We start from the raw sequence: 21,276 nt of genomic DNA, 5'->3' as shown, positions 1-21,276 counted from the left end.
GATATATTTTTTTAAGATATTAAGTTGGAGTATATTTCACATAAACCACCAGAATAAACTTGAAATGGATAAGAGACTCAAATACACAAAATAAAACTGTAAGTGCACTAGATAGTAACATGAGTATATTTCTTTATAAACTCAGAAAGGGGAAAGCCTTTCTAGCAATAACTCTAAAGAGAGAAACATTAATAGAACAGATTAATAAATAAATTTTAATATGTTAAAAATAGTCTTTAAAATTTTGAATGTCAAAAAGTAGCAGAAGCGAACTCAAAATACAGACAGCAATCTTGGAAATAAATCATTGCAATATGTATCACAATTATAGAAGGAATCTGTCTTATATAAACAGAACTCTGAATATACAGAAGAAAAATAGGGAAAGTTGACAGAAGGATGGGCAAAGACCTGCACAGATCACGGTAAAATATATTTAAAAAATAATGAACAGAAGTCAACTTCACTCATATTAAGAGAAATGGAAATAAATATGGACAAATGGAAATGAAACTTCAACTGAGACACTTTAGCTCTTTCACAGGTAGCCAAAAATTCAAAAGTTAAACAGCACACTTCACGGGCAAGATTGTTTTCTTTGGATTGCTTGCAGAGTATCTCTTTTATATTTCTATAGTTTTACATTCATTCTACACATGTCTTCATATTTAGGATGTGTCTCTTCTAAACAGAACGCGATTGGGTCTTGCATTGTTTTAGCCAGACTGGCAACCTCTGCTTTTTAATTGGAGTGGTTAATCTATTTACTATTAATGCTATTACAGAGAAGGTTGGATTGAAGAATATCATATTGCCATTTGATTTCTCTCAGCATGATTTATTCTTTCTTTTTTTTTTACATTTATTGGGGTGACAGTTGTTAATGAAATTACATAATTTCAGGTGTACAATTCTGTATTACATCATCTATAAATGCCATTGTGTGTTCACCACCCAGAGTCAGTTCTCCTTCCATCACCATATATTTGATCCTCCTTACCCTCATCTCCCACCCCCCAACACCCTTACCCTCTGGTAACCAGTAAACTATTGTCTGTGTCTATGAGTTTTTGTTTCTCGTTTGTTTGTCTTGTTCTTTTGTTGTTTTTGGTTTATATACCACATATCAGTGAAATCGTAGGGTTCTCTGCTTTTTCTGTCTGACTTATTTCACTTAGCATTATACTCTCAAGATCCATCCATGTTGTCACAAATGCTCCTATATCATCTTTCCTTAACGCCGAATAGTATTCCATTGTGTATATATATACCACAACTTCTTTATCCATTCATCTATCGAAGGACATATTGGTTGTTTCCATGTCTTGGCCACCATAAACAAAGCTGCAATGAACATTGGAGCACACGTGTCTTTATGTATAAATGATTTCAAAATTTTTGGGTAGATACCCAGGAGAGCGATTGCTGGGTCATATGGTAATTCTATTCGTAATTTCTTGAGGAACCTCCACACTGCCTTCCATAGCGGCTGCACCAGTCTGCGTTCCCACCAATAGTGTATGAGGGTTCCTTTTTCTCCACAGCCTCTCCAACACTTGTTACTATTTGTCTTGTTGATGATAGCCATTCTGACTGGGGTGAGGTGATATCTCATTGTGGTTTTTATTTACATTTCTCAGATGATTAGAGATGTTGAACATTTTTTCATATGTCTATTTGCCATTTGTAAGTCCTTTTTGGAGAAATGTCTCTTCAGATCCTCTGCCCATTTTTCAATTTGTTTTTTTGTTGTTCCTTGTATATTTTGGATATTAGACCCTTATCGGAGGAACTGTTTGCAAAAATCTTCTCCCATTCAGTAGGTTGCCTCTTTATTTTGTTGATGGTTTCTTTTGCTGTGCAGAAACTTTTAAGTTTCATATAGTCCCATTTGCTTATTTTAGCTTTTACTTCCCTTGCTTTTGGAGTCAAATTCATAAAATGCTCTTTGAACCCAAGGTCCATAAGTTTAGTACCTATGTTTTCTTCTGTGCAGTTTAAGTTGTCAGGTCTTATGCTTAAGTCTTTGATCCATTTTGAATTAATTTTGGTACATGGTGTCAGATAACAGTGCAGTTTCATTCTTTTGCACGTGGCTATCCAATTCTGCCAGCACCATTTATTGAAGAGGCTGTCTTTCCTCCATTGTATGTTTTTAGCTTCTTTGTCAAAAATTATCTGTCCATATTTATGTGGTTTTATTTCTGGGTTCTCAATTCTATTCCATTGGTCTATGTGTCTGTTTTTCTGCCAATACCATGCTGTTTTGGTTATTGTAGCCCTGTAGTACAAGCTAAAGTCAGGCAGTGTGATACCTCCAGCATTGTTCTTTTTTCTTAAGATTGCTTTGGCTATTTGCGGTCTTTTGTGGTGCCAAACAAATCTGATGATTTTTTTGTTCTATTTCTTTAAAAAATGCCATTGGGATTTTGATGGGGATTGCATTAAATTTGTATATTGCTTTGGGTAATATGGCCATTTTAACTATGTTGATTCTTCCAATCCATGAGCACGGAATGTCTTTCCATTTTTTTGTGTCTTCTTCAATTTCTTTCAAAAATGTCTTATAGTTTTCAGCATATACATCCTTCACATTTTTGGTTAAGTTTATTCCTACATATTTTATTCTTTTTGCTGCAATTGCAAAGGGAATTGTTTTTTGTATTTCTTCCTCTGAGATTTCATTGTTAGTATATAGGAATGCAATGGCCTTTTTTGTACGTTGATTTTGTAGCCAGCAACTTTACTGTATTCGTTGATTGTTTCTAACAGCTTTTTGGTGGAGTCTTTAGGGTTTTTTATATATGGCATCATGTCATCTGCAAAGAGTGATATTTTAACTTCTTCATTTCCAATTTGGATGCCTTTTATTTCTTTCTCTTGCCTGATGACTCTGCCAAGGACTTTCAACACTATGTTGAAAAACAGAGGTGATAGGGGACAGTCCTGTCATGTTCCTGAACGTAGAGCAAAGGGCTTCAGTTTTTCACAATTAATTATGAGATTAGCGGAGGGCTTGTCATAGATGGCCCTTATTATGTTAAGGTATTTTCCTTCTATACCCATTTTATTAAGTGTTTTAATCATAAATGGATGTTGTATCTTGTCAAATGCTTTTTCTGCATCAATTGATATAATCATATGATTTTTGTCCTTTATTTTGTTTATGTGATGTATCACATTGATGGATTTGCGGATGTTGAACCACCCTTATCCTCAGGGATGAACCCCACTTGGTCATGATGAATAATCTTTTTAATGCATTGTTGTATTCCATTTGCTAAAATCTTGTTTAGGATTTTTGCATCAGTATTCATCAGAGATATAGGTCCGTAGTTTTCTTTTTTTGTGTTGTCCTTATCAGGTTTTGGTATCAGGGTAATGTTGGCCTCATAAAATGAATTAGGGAGTACTGACTCTTCTTCAATTTTTTGGAAGAGTTTGAGCAGTATTGGAATTAGATCCTGTTTGAAGATTTGGTAGAATTCACTATTGAAGCCATCTGGTCCCGGACTTTTGCTTTTGGGAAGGTTTTGGATGATTGATTCAATTTCTTTACTGGTGATTGGTCTGTTTAGATTTCCCAGTTCTTCATGGTTCAGCTTTGGAAGGCTATACGTTTCTAAGAACTTGTCCATTTCTTATAGGTTATTGAATTTGGTGGCATATAGTCCTTCATAGTATTCTTGCATGATCCTTTGTATTTCTGTAGTGTCCGTGAAACTTCCCCTTTTTCATTTCTGATTTGTTAATTAGTGTCTTCTCTCTTTTTATCTTAATGAGTCTAGCCAAGGGTTTGTCGATTTTATTAATCTTTTCAAAGAACCAGCTCTTTCTCACATTAATTTTTTCTATTGTCTTTTTGTTCTCTATTTCATTTAGTTCTGCTCTGATTTTTGTTATTTCCTTTCTTCTGCTGTCCTTGGGTTTCACTTGTTCTTCTTTTTCTAGTTCTTTAAGGTGTAACATGAGGTTATTTTTTTGGGATTTTTCTTGTTTCTTGAGATAGGCCTGTAATGATATATATTTCCCTCTTAAAACTGCTTTCCCTGCATCCCCAAAATTTTGGTAGGACGTATTTTCATTGTCATTTGTTTCTATGTATCTTTTGATCTCTCCTCTAATTTCTTCTTTGACCCAGTCGTTCTTTAAAGGTATGTTGTTTAATCTCCATGTATTTGTGTTTTTTCCTGCTTTCTTTTTGCAGTTGATATCCAATTTCAAAGCTTTGTGATCAGAGAATATGCTTGGTATGATTTCAATCTTCTTAAATTTGCTGAGGCTGATTTTGTGTCCCAATATATGGTCTATCCTTGAGAATGTTCCATGTACACTAGAAAAGAATGTATAGTCTGATGTTTTAGGATGAAGTGCTCTATATATGTCAATTATGTCCAATTCATCTAATGTGTCATTTAGGGCTGCGATTTCGTTATTTATCTTCTGTTTGGATGATCTATCCATAGCTGTCAATGATGTATTTAAGTCCCCTAGTATAATTGTGTTTTGGTCAGTTTCTTCCTTTAGTTCTGTTAGTAGTTGCTTGGTATATTTCGGTGCTCCCTGATTGGGGGCATAAATATTGATGACTGTTATGTCTTCTTGTTGTATAGTCCCCTTTACCATTATGAAATGTCCATCTTTGTCTCTTGTTATCCTTTTCACCCTGAAGTCTGTTTCATCGGAAATCATTATGGCTACACCTGATTTTCTCTGGGTACCATTTGCTTGGAGTGTCAATTTCCACCCTTTCACTTTGAGTCTATGCTAGTCCTTGTAGCTGAGATGTGTCTCTTGGAGACAGCATATGGTTGGGTTTTGTTTTTTGATCCAATCTGCTACTCTGTGCCTTTTTATTGGTGAGTTCAGTCTATTTACATTTAGGGTGATTATTGATACGTGAGCATTTCCTGTCATTCTATCTTTAGTTTTCTGGTAAGGCTGTGTCTCCATTGTTTCTTTGCCTTTTTGTTGTTGTCTATTATTTCTGTGTGGTGGTATTCTATGTTGTTTCCCTCTGTTTCTTCTTTTATTACAGTATGTATTTCAGTTCTGGATTTTTTTGAGTGGTTACCCTTACGTTTATGTAAAAGAAAGTTTGATATTTAGAGTATTCCATTTTCTTCAGCACGCTCACTTTCTCCATGCCCATATTCCAGTTCTGGCCTTTACTCTCCCCCTTTTTTGTTTCGGTTGCCACAAATTGTCCCTGTTGATGGTGGTCCAATAGCCTCCTTTAGTATTTCTTGTAGTGCAGGTCGTGTATTAGAAAATTTCCTCAGCTTCTGTATGTCTGGAAAGGTCTTTATTTCTCCTTCATATCTAAAGGATATCTTTGCTGGATATATTATTCTTGGCTCATGATTTCTCTTTCTTAATAGTTTGAATATTTGGTTTTACTCCCTCCTGGCTTGTAGAGTTTGTGCTGAAAAATCTGATGATAATCTAATGGGCTTTCCTTTGTAGGTTACTGTCTTCTTTTCCCTTGCTGCCTTGAGGATTCTTTCTTTGGTGTTAATTTTAGACAGCTTCAATACAATGTGCCTTGGAGAAGGCCTGTTGGGATTGAGGTAATTAGGTGTTCTTTTGCTTCTTGAATTCGAGGATCCAGTTCCGTCCACAAATTTGGGAAGTTCTCATCGACGATTTGTTTTAGGATATTCTCTGTTCCCTTCCCTCTTTCTTCTCCTTCTGGTATGCCAATTATTCTTATATTGCTCTTTCTGATAGAGTCAGAAAATGCTTGTAGAATTCTTTCATTTCTTTTAAGTCTCAAGTCTCTTTCTTCTTCCATCCGTGTCATTTCCAGGTTTCTATTTTCGATGTCACTGATTTTTTCCTCCACCTGGTCAACTCTACTACCTAAGCTGGTTATTTCATTCTTAATTTCTTCTATTGAGTTCTTAATCTCCAGAAATTCCATTTGTTTCTTTTTTAAAATTTCAATCTCTTTCGTAAAATGTTCGTGTTGTTCTTTGATTGCGTTTCTGAGGTCATTAAATTGCCTTTCTGTGTTTTCTTTCATCTTGTTGAGTTTTTTCAGAACTGCAATCTTGAATTCTCTATCATTTAAGTCACATATTTCCATATCTTTAAGTTCGTTTTCTGGATACTTTTCACTTTCTTTCTGAGCTGTCTTGTTGCCTTGGTTATTCATGGCAATTACTGATTTATTATTTCTCTTTCTAGACATCTACAGGAGTGGCTTCTGCAACAGGTTGATAGGAAGAGGTCTTTTTTTTGTGTTCCAATACTTGTTGGTAGAATGTTTTATTTTCTCTCCGACTGCAGCTGTCTTTTTTCTCTCACACAGTAGTGCTGTTTTCTCTGCAGTATTCCAGTTTCTCACACAATGGGGGGATTCCCTGGGAGATGGGCCTCTCCTCTGTTAACAGTTCACCTGGGTCATAGGGCGCCATGTCTCTGTGGGGGTGCGGAGAGCTTTTGAAGTTCCAAAGCTCTTTCTGCACCCGATTCAGAGCCCATATGTTTCAGCAGTTCTGTTTATTACTCCAGGGATCCGCCCAGATAGGTGGGGTCAGGGGCGGGGTGAGTTGTGAGAGGTGGCCCAGAGCAATGGCGGCGACCACTTAAATAGCTGGTCCTGCTTCCACAGCTCCTTCCCATTTGCCGGAACTAGTTGGGCTGCGAATCTGTGTCTGCGGTCCACAGTTCTCAGAACAGCAAATATTCTGTCCTTTTGATCTGACACTGCTACTTGATCGCTTCTAGTACCCGGCAGGTGGGGGCGGGGAGAGCTCTGGTAGGGTAGGGAGGGGGCGGCTAGTCTCAGTGCCTAAGGCTTCCATTCTCTGCTCAACAGTGAGGGCTTAAACCACCATTTTCAGCCTTTTTCCCTCAGTATTTGCTCTGAGGTCTCTGCTGTGAGATTTGGGTTCAGCCGTGTATGCTGCCCCTTCAGCCCTGTGGGTCGTAAGCGGAGGCCTAGCATTTCGAGTCCTTCCCTCTCCCATAGCTGCGGTACTTCCGGGATGCAGTGAGCTCGGAGCACTGAGCTGGGTTTGAGTCCTGCGCCCGCGTGGCTCCGTCTCCGCTCTTTTCCCTTCCCTCCTCCCCCGCTCGCACGATTCCCCCACCTGGAGGTGAATTCAGTAGTGGGCCTCTTCGTCTTGTCTGTCTGCTGTGCAGGGAGTCCTTTGTGGAGTTACTGTTGTCCGATTAGTTGTAAATTCCAGGGGAGCGCCACAGAGGCTCACTTGATGCCGCCATTTTGATATTTTTCCAATTTATTCTTTCTGTTGTCCTTTTCCTCTTTTCTTTAAAGGTATCTCATTTTGTTTTGATTTTTTGTCCTATAATTATGTTCTTGTATGTGGTCTGACAATTAATTTCGAGAACTTGTTGCTGACTATTTTTGATATCAGAGGATTACTCATTATGAATTTGTACCAATTGGACAAACAGTTAACGAAGTTTACTATTTGGAAGTGCTGCAACGGTTGTGTTGAAAAGTTAGACGAGCTGAACTTTTCACTAACATTCATGGCTCTTGTATCACGACAATGCAGCAGCTCACACGGCACTGTCGGGAGGAAGTTTTTAGCCAGTAAACAAATAACTGTATTGGAACACCCTCCCTACTCACCTGATCTGGCCCCCAATGACTTCTTTCTTTACCTGAAGGTAAAGGAACAATTTAAAGGAAAACATTTTGATGAAGTCATAGTGATATTCAGCAATGAGGATGGAGCATTTTTTCTTGGATGAGTTCGCAAATTTAATTGTTGGGCTTAGTATGTTACTTCAGTGGTTACTCTAGGGTACAATATGCCTTCTTCACAGCTCACAATCTACTTGGAATTAATGTTATAGCACTTCCTATGAAAACCTCGTAATGCTACGTTTCTGTTTATCCTCCCTCCCATCTTTTGTACTTCGTCTCAATTTAAACTTTAATGTCTCTTTTCCCCTTCTGGTTACAATGGAGATCATTTCCCTTCAGCCTGAACATCTTTTAGTAAGTTTTTCAGTGCATGTGTGATGGCAACAAATTCTCTTACCTGTGCTCTTTTGAACACATCCTTATTTTCACCTTCATTTTTAAGCAACATTTTGAGTGGATATAGAATTCCAGAACTAGATTGCTTATTTCTTTTTTTCTCTCAACTATTTGAAAATATCAGTTTACTGTCTTCTGTCGTCCATTATTTCTGATGAGAAGCTCATTGTAAATCTTATTGTTGCTTCTCTAAAGTAAGGTAACTTATATTTTCTTTGTGTCTACTTTGAATTTTTTCTCTTTATCGTTGATTTTTACCATTTTGACTATTATGGTATATGCGTAGATGTGACTGTCTTTGTCCCATCGGAAGTTCACTGACAATCCTGAATCTGTGGATTAGAAATGGAGTCTAGCAAGAGGCCTGTGAAAAAACAAATCCATGGCTGTACTCCTTTGATGGTAAAATATGTTTATTGTTCAAACTCAGTATTGTATAGGATACCAAGCCAGGAAATAAACGCTGTAAGACCTAAGACCACGTAGCATGGAAATATGGCAGAAGTCAGGTAATGGACAGGGAAGGCAGAGCCATCCCAACACATGTTCCTGGGACAAGTTAGCAAGCTCTTGCATTCCTTTGGGCCCATTCCCCATGCTCAAGGTGCAGGCTTTCCAGTTCTCTCCATAGTCATGCTGAAACCTAACTCTTCTTGTGGTCTGGAGAGAAGAAGGTGTGGTGGAAATGGGTCTTTGTGAGTAGAGACGTTACAGAGATATCTTGTTTTGTTTTATTTTTGAATATTCATGACAAAGACTTTTAAGCAAGGAAAGGAGTGTTTCCTCCATGATGGGGTGACACGGGGTGGGAGGGGTGCTTCCACAGGCAAAGGAGATTTGAAGGAATCAGCATGTTTAAGGTGCTTACAGGCCTCCATCCCAATGTGTCCATGGGCAGACTTCAGCTCACAAAGGAAAGTGTTTTGAAGACTTGTCACAGAACGGCTGCCCTAGGATCCTAGAAGCTTTCTCTCCAGCGAGGTGTCTGAGCAGAAGCTTATCTTTTGTTCAGGGGGCCAGGAAGTGGTACAGGGCAGGTGTTAGAAAACACATGAGACCTGTTGCTGGGCTGGCGGCAAGGGGGCCTGGACTCAGTCCAGGCTCTGTCCTAACTCTGTGGTACTTTCAGTTGCTCGCCACTGCCTCCTGGGACATTGTGTCTCTCTCTCTCTCATTTCTTAAAAGAGGATGTCGTACAACAGGATCCTCAAAGTTGTTTTAAAGCACAGAAACATTTCCTCAAAGTAAATGTTGTATCTAAACCAGTACGAGGTTCGAGGTTTGGCAACTTTTTAAAATACTAGTTTTGTTTTGCATTCTATGGTTTCCTTTGTCTTTTTCAGTCAAGGTGCGAGGTCCTTAGCAAGTCTTAGACGTGGGGATTTTTTTCAGCTGCAAATCAGTAGCTGTGTGATAATACTGTTGTTCCCTTGTAAAAGTGCCCAAGGTCATTCAGCGATTGTGTAGCTGCATGCTTTGTGTGCAACAAGATGTGAGAAGCCATATGGGTCTTTGAGGATTAGGCCATCTCAGAGTATTTACCCCACGTCAGAAGAGAGTGTAGTGTTTCGTGTATTTGGGGCAGGAGGGAATTAGCCCAGAGCTGGAACTTATGCCTACGCCAGGGGTGGGTGCCCTCTGTTAGGGGCTGCGTGGGGGATCGGGGCTAGGGCAGGCCTCCTCACCTCCTTGTCAGAGGGCTCCAGCCTGGCTCTGACTGTTCTTTCCAGCTTGGCCCACGCCAAGCCTTTCTCTGCAATCCTCAGGGAAACTCTGGTGATGACACTGCTGTGGGATGACTGATCCTTCTTCCTCCCCAACCCCAGACCCACTCAGGGCAGAACAATGAAGACTATATTTGTGGACTGGGCTGTTCAAACTCTCAGGCTTACGCGTGAAGATATGGCCATTCCCATACCCCAGAGCTCCCCAAGTTCCTCTCCCTCAGGACCTGTCTAGGTAAACGGTAGAAACCTGACCTTGAAACCGGTCATCCTCTTCTTTGGGTCCCCTACACAAATCTGGGTGTCCCTACAGTAATAGCAGGGGAAGCGGGATCTGCACTCTGGATCTTTCTGAATGGTCAGCTCCACTTCCTGTAGAGTGTTTGGTAAAGTGCCCATCGTGCCTTCTCCCCAGCCGGCCACACTGCACTTCTGTCCTGGCCTCACAGAATCCCTGCCACTGGGCAGGTGGAGGGCCTTCACAGCTTTAGTCAGCTTGATGTTTCTCTCCAGCTGATGGGGAAGAGGTAAGACAGCCCAGGTCAGCCAGCGACCCCAGGGACTGGACATCCGATGGGGCTGCACTGTCCTCCTTTTCTTCTGAGGCCCTGGGACTGGTGAGGTGACCAGGATAGGAAAGAAGGAAGGAAGACGTCACAGTGAGAGGAGAAACAATCTGGACCCAGAGAGCAATCGCAGGAGGAGGTTTCCTTACCTGCAGTAACATGATGTCATTAGAGCAGTTCTTGGGATTATAGTCTGGGTGGGGGATGGCTTTTATCACCTGGAAGACCTGCTGGGTCTTCTCCTGTGGCTTGATGTTGTGGGCCCTCAGGGTGACAATGACTGAACTGCACAGAGAGCAGAGTGGGAGTGTGAGGGGCGTGGGGTCTCAGGACATACAGCCCATGGGTCGTGAAGGGTAGGTGATAGCTGAGGTGGGACAGGGCTGCAGCTAGGGGAAATCGAGGCAAAAGGAGAGCCAGGAGCTGAGTGTCCTCTCTGCTTCTCAAGAACACTGAGGGTAGGGTTTCTGGGAGCTGTCTCTTGCCCTCAGGCAGTATCATGACATTGCCTGAGTTTGCATGTTTACCCTAATGCATACTTTCGTCCTCCACCATGGCTGGATTTGGCCAGTGTTGTCCCTGTCTTCTCACCTTGTTACTTGTATTCACCTCTGATCCTCTGAGTCCAGTCTACCTGTTTCTCTAGGTAACTAATAAAGGTTTCGGTGAAAAATGGAGGAGTCAATGATTTTCAGTCTAGAGATGGGAGTTTATTAAGTGTCTGACAGAGTCCCCTCCACCTACTGCAGTATTGGTCTGTGCCCCAGCTCAGATGGATGGATGAATTCGGGCTGACTCAATCTGGTCTCCGCAGATGAAGCGTTTCATTGTTTTCTTTATCCAGGGCAAAAAGTATTTTATCCTGGTGTAGACTCGTGGAGGTTTTCCAGTTGTTTTTCCAAAGGAGACAATGCCCTGGGCCTTCTGTCCACATACGAGTGGGCCCCCGGAGTCCCCCTGTGGGCAGAGGGATGAAGGACTTAATTGGACTCTCTTGTGGTCCAACCTTTCTTGTATCAAGGGTGGGTGGTCTCTGTTAGGGGCTGTGTGGCAGTTCAGTGCCAGGACAGGCCTTGTTCCTCCCTAGGTCCCAAGGCCAGGTTTCCAGCAGACTCTGATTGGTCCCCTTTTACTTTCTCCATAAAGCCTGTCCATAAGTGGCTGTGGGACAGTCCCTCATTAACCCCACCCTAACCCCAGGGAACTGGCACCAGAATATCTGAGGACATAGGTGTATGCCCACTCCAGGAATTGCCACTCAGCCCGAGCTACTGAAAAGCACAGGGCACACTGCCCTGGGTCTCTTCAAAGCTTGCCTGTCCCCACAAGCAATGGGCATTAAGAACAGTGATGGGATCTTACCTTAAAAGAAGACTGAATCTTTGTCGGGTCCCCCACACATATCTGGAATGCATTGTTGTAATATTTGAGGCGAGAAATACATTCTTTGTCTCTCTGGATTTCAAGTTCTACCTCATGCAGTTTCGCAGGGCCTGTGGTGTTTACACCCAGGAGCCCCCAGCCGGCCACACTGCACACCATCCCTGGCTTCACCTTATCTCTTCTCCCGGGCAGACCGATGGTTCCCACGGCGTGATTCAGTTTGGCTTTGTCCTCCAGCTGAAGGCAGAGGACAGGATTCTAATATACCCGTGGCCCACAGACTGCAGCGACAGTCATGTGGTTGCCATCTTCACGGTCCTGGGACAAGTAAAGAGGCCACACTGGGAAGAAGGACAGGACAGAGGTCATGTGGACACAAAACCCTGGGGTTAAAATGTGCAAGATCCAGTGGAGACCTACCTGCAGTAACATGATGTCGTTCGCACGCGTGGTTTTATTATAGTTTGGGTGGGGTATGGGTGTTTTCACCGGGATGACCTGCTGGGTAGTCTCTTTCACCTTGATGTTGTGGGCTCCCAGGATGACAGTGATTGAGCTGCAGAGACCAGAGAGGGTGGTTAAGTCACAGGAGATCTAGCCTAGGGGCTGTGAAGGAAAGAGGCCAGCTGGGGACAGGGCAGGACTGGAGTGGAGAGGAGTGACAGGGTCCCTGGGGCTGAGCATGTTTGTGCCTCTGCTTCTTGGCAGCTCGTGCTCAGAGGCAGTTCCTGGAGCAGATTTCATTGTGCTGAGCTTGCCTGTCTCTAAGCCAAACCGTGAAGGTCTCACCCCCTCCTCAACCCCGCTGGGCTCCAGGGCACAACCTCAACCTCCTTCCCATGCCACAATCAATCGTCCCTTCTGTCTTTAACAGGCCACCTGCATTGGCCTGTCCCTCCCTCCCCAAACCTTACCTGTCTTATGAACAGCTCCTAGTGTTACTAGGGGGTTCAAGTCTGTGGCCCCCAAGATGAGGGTTCCCTTCCAGGTGTCTACAGAAGGGTGGGGGCCCAGGCGCAACTCCTCACCTTCCCAGGCAGTGAGCAGCCGTCAGCACAAAGTTCTCTCGCACAAGGACACCTCCACACATCTTCTTTCCCTTATTCACAAACTGAATGTAGGCCATGTAGGGACGGGAGTGGGGCTTGGCCTCATGTCCCCCGATGATCTCCTCTGAAGGAAAAGTGTCCTGTGCTTGCGTGCACTCCCTGAGTCCACCAGGAAGACATTGATTTAACTCTAAATTGATGGGGACTTGGGAGCCTGGGCTGGCCTCGAGCTCGTAGGGTCTCAAGTTTCTCCTCTCAAAAGGGAAGAGCAGCGGGCTTTGTCTGTGAGTTTTTCTCCACATTTAGTTGGAGGTGAGCATAACTATCTTTGGGACAGCAAAGTGCTAGAGACTCCAAAAATTCGTCTCTGGACATTGCATGGTTTACAGTGAGTTTCTGAGGTTCTGTGGTCCCGTGAAATCCAGGAGAATGCTGCTATCTGGTGGCCAGGACTTAAGTTTAGGGATCTGGGTTTATGCCGAATAAGTATTTAATTGGCTGCAAGAAGCCAACAATGGACCTCTTGAGGAGGTTTTGTAGGGGCAGTGCTGCGGGATTCTGGAAAGCAGAGAAGTTTGGGGTTGCCAAACTCAGAGGCCCATCCTTGAATGAGGGGAGCTGCTAACGGCCTGGGAAGAAAAGCAGAATTGGAGAAAGGGAATGAGGCACCTTGGGACTAATCTAAGACAACAGCACTCTTCTGGCAACAGTGATCCCAGCAACTCTGGGGTGTGCTGAGCTGTGGGCTTCCTTCCTAAGCAGACACTGAGGAGAGCACTTGTCTAATCCCAGACATTGAAGCCAGGACTCTTGTCCAGTTTTCCACCCTCAGCCAGGCACTTCTAGGAAAGTTCCCCTTTCCACATGGTGAAGGTAGGGCCTGGGGATAAAATAGAACCCTCTGGATTTTCTTGAGAACAGCCTTCTGCCCTGCCTTTTATGCTGGTAGCTCATTCAGCATCATGCTTGGGAGTCTGAGATGGGGCAAGAGCTGGGGTTCAGAACGTTCCTGGTGGATAGATGGATCAGGGATGTGCAGAGGGGCAAAAATTCTGTGCTCTCTGTGGGAGTAAGAGTGGGGATTGTCACTCACCTGCCTGTGCCCTTGGGTGCAGTAGAAAGGCCAGCAGAAGCAGGAGCAGGAATGACCACATCTTCCCAGGAAAGCTGCCCCGATTGGATCGCTGGTGTTCCTCCGTGCTCTCTTTTAGCCCCTGCGAGAGGAAGGAGGTACAGGTGGGCCCAGGGACCTCCATTTCCCCTATGGTTTGTAGTGATTTAGTCTAGAAGGCTTTCTATGAAAGTTTCCCTGCCCTCACACCTCCTGCCTGATAACGTTCTCTGGGTGGTTGTATGAGAATTAGGCATAGACCACGTCAGTACCCACAGCTGATGACTCAGAGCAGACAACTTGTTCCAGCCCAGAGCAGGAACCCAAGGGTCTGAGGTGGGGACTGTAGGATGTGGTATTGACCAGTAGACGTGCTGGAGCCCAGAAACCTGAGTCCCCAGTGATAGAACCACCAATGCCTTATTTCCATGCTACCAAATCCATCAAGATAATTTCTTTTGCGGATGTGTGTTTAGGCCCTTCTCTGTGCAATGAAGAAACGTCTTGGAGCTGTGTCTCCTTCCCTTACAGAGCTGGCCATCTGGTGGAGGAGACAGAAATATCAGTGACCAGAGTACTGTATGGGAAGGGCCCTGGCTGAGGGATCAACAAGACAGTGAGAGAGCATGGGCATCGTCTACTAAAGTGATACAGCAACTCATTCATCATCACAGCTTCCTTCCTAGGGATTTTGAACATCTCCTGTAATTTGCAAAAGCTCAGAGCAATAGAGTCCATCTCTTGTCAATATTTTTAAGAAAAGCTTTGCACTTGATGTGTATTGGCCTAAAGTAATGAATCACTGTGGCCCTACAAGTTGAATCCATTGATTCACTAAGCCTACATCATTCCTATTTTGGGTAGGCTGGGGTTGCTCTCACTCAAGCCACTTCTACTAGGACTCAGAAAGGGCTGGTTTCCCAAAGGAAGTTCAGATTGCTAACCTGCCAATACCACGTGAAGTGGGAATGCATGCTGGGCAACCAAATGCCAGTAATTGTCCTGTTAGTATTCGCTGTCCTCTGTCCAGAGAGCCACACTTCTGAAATAGCAGGCTTGGCACATAATAGGTTCACACTTGATAAACAAATTATGCTGATGACCTCACTGTACTGTAATGGACCTTTGTTTCTAAACAGCCCAAGGCCAGTTCTGTTCAAAGAACAACTAAGTATCTCTGAGTGATTAGATTCTGGTAATTTAAATTTCCATCTTTGCATTTTCTGTGCTTTACAATTTTTCTATGAGGAATATTATGTATCAAAATGCATAATTTCAGTGTAAATGTTCTCCTTCTCACATTCTACTTTTTTGAACTTAGCTTGCCTAGTACTAGACATTTTAAAAATAAAAATACCTCTCTGATTATAGTGGTAATATATATTCATTAGGAAGATTTGGGAGGACGTCATCAAATTGGAGGCTGAGGTGAGCCTCTGATAAGCTCCCCTGAAATTTTTCTTTTTAATTAAATTTATTGGGGTGACAATTGTTAGTAAATTTACATAGATTTCAGGTGTACAATTCTCTATTACATCGTCTATAAATCCCATTGTGTGTTCACTACCCAGAGTCAGTTCTCCTTCCATTACCATATATTTGATCCCCCTTACCCTCATCACCCACCCCCCACCCCCTTACCCTCTGGTAACCACTAAATTATTGTCTGTGTCTATGAGTTTTTGTTTCTCATTTGTTTGTCTTGTTCTTTTTGGTTTATATACCACATATCAGTGAAATCATAGGGTTCTCTGCTTTTTCTGTCTGACTTATTTCACTTAGCATTATACTCTCAAGATCCATCCATGTTGTCACAAATGCTCCTATATCATCTTTCCTTAACGCCGAATAGTATTCCATTGTGTATATGTACCACAACTTCTTTATCCATTCATCTATTGAAGGACATTTTGGTTGTTTCCATGTCTTGGCCACCGTAAACAAAGCTGCAATGAACTTTACAACAAATTTAAAACTATAACTCCACAAAGGACTCCCTGCACAGCAGACAGCCTAGATGAAGAGTCTCACGACTGAATTCACCTAAAGATGGGGAAACTGCACGAGTTGGGGAGGAGGGAAGGGAGAAGTGAGGAGACAAAGCTGTGCAGGGCAGGATGCAGACCTAGCTCAGTGCTCCGAGCCTGCTGCATCCCGGAACTATCACAGCTGCGGGAGAGGGAAGAACTCGGACTGCTAGGGCTCCGCTTATGGCCCACAGGGCTGAGGGGGCAGCATATAACACGGCTAAGCCCAACGCTCACGGCAGAGACTTCGGAGATAAGACTGAGGGAAGAAGGCTGAAAACAGTGCTTTGGGCCCTCACTGCTGAGCAGAGAATGGAAGCCAGGGGGCCAGGGGCCGGGTGAGTTGTGAGAGGTGGCCCAGAGCAATGGCGGCGACCACTTAAACAGCTGGTCCTGCTTCCACATCTCCCTCCCCTTTGCCGGAACTAATTGGGCTGCGAATCTGTGTCTGTGCACCACAGTTCTCAGGACTGCAAATATTCTCCTCCTTTGATCTGACACTGTTACTGTTCTGCTTCCAGCACTAGGCAGGTGGGGGCGGGGCAAGCTCTGGGTGCCCTAGGTCGGAGAGACATGGGAAGTGGCCACCTTAGATTTGTAGTCTGCAGGAAACAGGAGTTGGTAGACTCTGCGATCTCTCAGCGGCAAGCAGGGAAGGAGAAGGAGGGACTGCAGAGTCCTGGAGGCCAACCTGGGCTCTGATCTCAGAGGAGGATAGAGTAGGGCAAGGAAAGAGTGAGCTTTGTTGAGAATGAGAGCTTCTCAAGGACCCTTCCCTCTCAACTCTACCAGTGACCCTGGCTGTGGGAGAGTATGTCCTGCTCAGGAGGACATCCCCTCCCCGGTGTGGGTGGGCAATGCCCTTAAGCTGTAGCCCCTGGCTTGGAGTCCAGCACACAGGGTGTTACCCCTTCCTCTCTGCCATGTAACAGGGGAAGGAGGGAAGCAGTTCAAGCTGAGACCCAGCACCTGAGAGCCTCCTGTTTTCTCCTGATGGGGCTCAGCTTCAGCCCTGGCACAGGGAGCCCTGGAGGTAGAGGTTTAGGTAAGAATGAGCTGGGTAACAGAGCTGGGTAACAGCTGGGTAACTGCTTCACATGGGGTTTGGGAGAGGGGGTGGGCGCCTGGGGAAGAAGGGGAAGCAGAAAACAGCAGAATTGTTCCCTTGGCCATCTACGCATAGAGCTGGTGTCTGTTAATCAGGGTCAATGAATAAACAAGGAACCAGCTCTTCCCACTCAGCTAAGAGACATTTATTAGGGTGCTGGCCCCACCTGCCCTCTCCCAGCCCCCTCAGCGTGATTCTGGATTAGCTCGAGAAGACAGTCTGGTTCCTGCAGTTAGGCATTTTTCATGGTTTCCTTTATCCAGGGCAAGAAACTTGAGACTTTGGTGTAGGCCCGTGGAGATGTCCCATTTTTTCTTCCATAGGAGACAATGCCCTGGATCACATGTTGGCACACAAGAGGGCCCCCGGAGTCTCCCTGCAGACAAACAGTAGGGAGGATGGTGCCAGCTCTCCTCCTGGTCCTGCTCTCTCTGCCATCCCAAACCCCCTCTCAGAGAAGACCACCTTGCTTGGCTTCCATGTGAGAGATCAGAGGGCGGTAGGCAGCTGTAGGACCCTCAGATTAGACATTGTCACAGCTTCACTTCACCCCAGGTGTCAGCTCCCTCTCCTCTCCCAGGTCCCTGATGCTCTTCCTCTACAGGTCTGTGGGACTGTGGCTTGTCTACTGTGTAAGGACATGAATGCAGGTGGCTGGGGCTCACACTTAGCATGGAGGATGAGCCCGTTATCCAGGGTGCGTGACAATTACTGCTCATGCAGGGAGCACAGTTATATAAGCGCTGAGCCTCAGTGTGTGCCAGAGAATAACAGAATCATCCTTCTGGAGGAGGACCATGTATAGATTGACCATGGGCCCTTGGTTGGGTCTCAGAGGCCCTATTTCTCCCCAGCTCTGGCTCCATTGCCTTTCTGGGGAGAAAGATCACAGGCTGGAGGGTGGAGGAGTTCCCCACTGCTTGGGTCTCCAGGTCCCCATCCTTCCCTAAACACCCCTTTCCCCAGATCCAAGCTAGCCAAGCTCAATCTCACCTGAAAGGAAGCCTTCTTTTCTGTCGGGTTCCCTGCGCAGAGTTGAATGGCAGGGTCATAATAATTTTGTAAGTAGCATTTACACTCCCAATCCTCTTGCACAGTCAGATTCACCTCCTGTAGAGTGTTTGCTAAAGTGCCCATTGGGGTGACCTGTCCCCAGCCGGCCACACTGCACTTCTGTCCTGGTGTCACCGAGTCCTTGCCCCTGGGTAGGCGAAGGGGCTTCACAGCTTTAGTCAGCTTGATATTTCTCTTCAGCTGATCGGGAAAAGGCAAGACAGCCCAGGTCAGCCAGCGACCCCAGGGCCTGGACTTGCGATGGTGCTGCACTATCTTCCTTCCCCCCTGAGGTACTAGAGCTAGTAAGGTGGCCAGGATGAGCAAGAAGGAAGGAAGAGGTCACAGTGAGAGGAGAAACAATCTGGACCCAGGAGAGCTATCGCAGGAGGAGGTTTCCTTACCTGTAGTAACATGATGTCATTGGAGATGTTCTTGGGATTATAGTCTGGGTGGGGGATGGCTTTTGTCACCTGGAAGACCTGCTGGGTCTTCTCCTGCTGCTTGATGTTGTGGGCCCCCAGGGTGACAATGATTGACCTGCACAGAGAGCAGAATGAGAGTGTGGGGGGCGCGGGGTCTGAGGACATACAGCCCATGAGTCGTGAAGGGTAGGTGACAGCTGAGGTGGGACAGGGCTGCAGTTAGGGGAAATGAGGCAACAGGAGGGCCAGGAGTTGAGTGTCCTCTCTGCTTCTCAAGGACTCTGAAGGTAGGGTTTCTGGGAGCTGTCTCTTGCCCTCAGGCAGTATCATGACATTGCCTGAGTTTGCATTTTTACCCTAATGAATACTTTTGGCCCCCACCATTGCTGGATTTGGCTAGTGTGGTCCCTCTCTTCTCAACTGTGCCCTTGTTCTCACCTCTGACCCTCTGAACCCAGCTTGCCTGTACTATTTCTCAGCTTTTCATCGTGTCGGCTCTAAGATGGCTCCTGTGAAGAGTTCTTGTGGATTGGAGTTAGCAGGAGCCCGGGGAGCTCGCCTGGGCTGCAGCCCCTGGGGAAGGACAGGGAACCCTTTAGGCGTCTGGGAGGGGGTAGTCTGGCTGCTGCCCCTCACCTTCCGTTGCAGTGAGCAGCTGTCAGAACAAAGTTCTCCTGGACAAGGACACCTCCACACCTTTTCTCTGTCCCCTTATCCACAAACTGAATGTAGGCCATGTAGGGGCGAGAGTGGGGCTTGGCTTCATGTCCCCCGATGATCTCCTCTGAAGGAAAAGTTTGTTGTGCTTGCATGCACTCACTGAGTCCACCAGAAAGACATTGATTTAACTCTAAATTGATGGGGACTTGGGAGCCTGGGCTGGCCTCGAGCTTGGAGGGTCTCAAATTTCTCATCTCGAAAGGGAAGAGCAGTGGGCTTTGTCTATGAGTTTTTCTCCACATTTAGTTGGAGGTGAGCATAACTATCTTTGGAACAGCAAATTCCTAGAGGCTGCTGAAAATTCATCTCTGGACATTGTTTGGTTTACAGTGAGTTTCTGAGGCTTTGTTGTCCCATGAAGTCCAGGACTATGCTGCTATCTAGTGGCCAGACTTAAATTTAGGGCTCTGGGTTTATGCCCAATAAGTGTTTATTGGCTGCATGAAGCCAACAATGGACCTCTTGAGGAGGTTTTGTAGGGGCAGTGCTGCGGGATTCTGGAAAGCAGAGAAGATTGGGGTTGCCAAACTCAGAGGCCCATCCTTGAATGAGGGGTGCTGCTGATGATCTGGGAAGAAAAGCAGAATTGGAGAAAGGAAATGAGGGGCCTTGGGACTGATCTAAGGCAATGGCACTCTTCTGGGGACAGTAAACCCAGAAACTTTGGGGTGTTCTGTGTGCTGGGCTTCCTTCCTAAGCAGATACTGAGAAGAGCACCTGTCTCATTCCAGACATGGAAGTTGGGACTGCTCTCCAGTTTTCCACCCTCAGCCAGGCACTTCTAGGAAAGTTCCCCTTTCCAGATGGCGAAGGTAGGGCCTGGGGATAAAATAGAACCCTCTGGATTTTCTTGAGAACAGCCTTCTGCCCTGCCTTTATGCTGGTAATTTATCCAGCATCATGCTTGGGAGTCTGAGATGGGGCAAGAGCTGGGGTTCAGAACATTCCTGGTGGATAGATGGATCAGGGTTGTGCAGAGGGGCAAGAGGTCTGCGCCCTCTGTGGGAATGAGAGTGGGGATTGTCACTCACCTGTTTGTGCCCTGGGGGGCAGTAGAAAGGCCAGCAGAAGCAGGAGCAGGAATGGCCACATCTTCCCAGGAAAGCTGCCCCGATTGGATCGCTGGTGTTTCTCTGTGCTCTCTTTTAGCCCCTGCGAGAGGAAGGAGGTGCAGGTGGGCCCAGGGACCTCGAGTTCCCCTATGGTTTTGTAGAGCTTCATTTTACAAGGCTTTCTATGAAAGTTTCCCCGCCCTCACACCTCCTGCCTGATAACGTTCTCTGGGTGGTTGTATGAGAATTAGGCATAGACCACATCAGTACCCACAGCTGATGACTCAGAGCAGACAACTTGTTCCAGCCCAGAGCAGGAACCCAAGGGTCTGAGGTGGGGACTGTAGGATGTGGTATTGACCAGTAGACGTGCTGGAGCCCAGAAACCTGAGTCCCCAGTGATAGAACCACCAATGCCTTATTTCCATGCTACCAAATCCATCAAGATAATTTCTTTTGCGGATGTGTGTTTAGGCCCTTCTCTGTGCAATGAAGAAACGTCTTGGAGCTGTGTCTCCTTCCCTTACAGAGCTGGCCATCTGGTGGAGGAGACAGAAACATCAGTGACCAGAGTACTGTATGGGAAGGGCCCTGGCTGAGGGATCAACAAGACAGTGAGAGAGCATGGGCATCGTCTACTAAAGTGATACAGCAACTCATTCATCATCACAGCTTCCTTCCTAGGGATTTTGAACATCTCCTGTAATTTGCAAAAGTTCAGAGCAATAGAGTCCATCTCTTGTCAATATTTTTAAGAAAAGCCCTGCACTTGATGTGTATTGGCCTAAGTAATGAATCACTGTGGCCCTACAAGTTGAATCCACTGATTGAGGCCAGTAATTGTCCTGTTAGTATTTGCTGTCCTCTGTCCAGAGAGCCACACTTCTGAAATAGCAGGCTTGGCACATAATAGGTTCACACTTGATAAACAAATTATGCTAATGACCTCACTGTACTGTAATGGACCTTTGTTTCTAAACAGCCCAAGGCCAGTTCTGTTCAAAGAACAACTAAGTATCTCTGAGTGGTTAGATTCTG

General features: G+C 45.2%; 1 protein-coding gene across 1 annotated transcript; it reads right to left on the bottom strand.

The window, feature by feature from the left end:
* Positions 1-17,220: 17,220 nt before the first annotated feature.
* On the bottom strand, positions 17,221-20,407 carry LOC308497713 (granzyme B-like; the record flags this gene model as incomplete). Its single annotated transcript, XM_081048702.1, has 5 exons — positions 17,221-17,364; positions 17,982-18,242; positions 18,446-18,581; positions 19,103-19,250; positions 20,218-20,407. The coding sequence occupies 5 exons, from the start codon at positions 20,405-20,407 to the stop codon at positions 17,221-17,223; spliced, it is 879 nt and encodes a 292-aa protein (XP_080904828.1).
* Between the last annotated feature and the right edge of the window lie 869 nt (positions 20,408-21,276).

This window comes from Rhinolophus hipposideros, assembly GCF_964194185.1.
Source record: "Rhinolophus hipposideros genome assembly, chromosome: 5".
Lineage (NCBI taxonomy): Eukaryota > Metazoa > Chordata > Mammalia > Chiroptera > Rhinolophidae > Rhinolophus > Rhinolophus hipposideros.
This window is presented reverse-complemented; position numbering and strand designations above follow the sequence as displayed.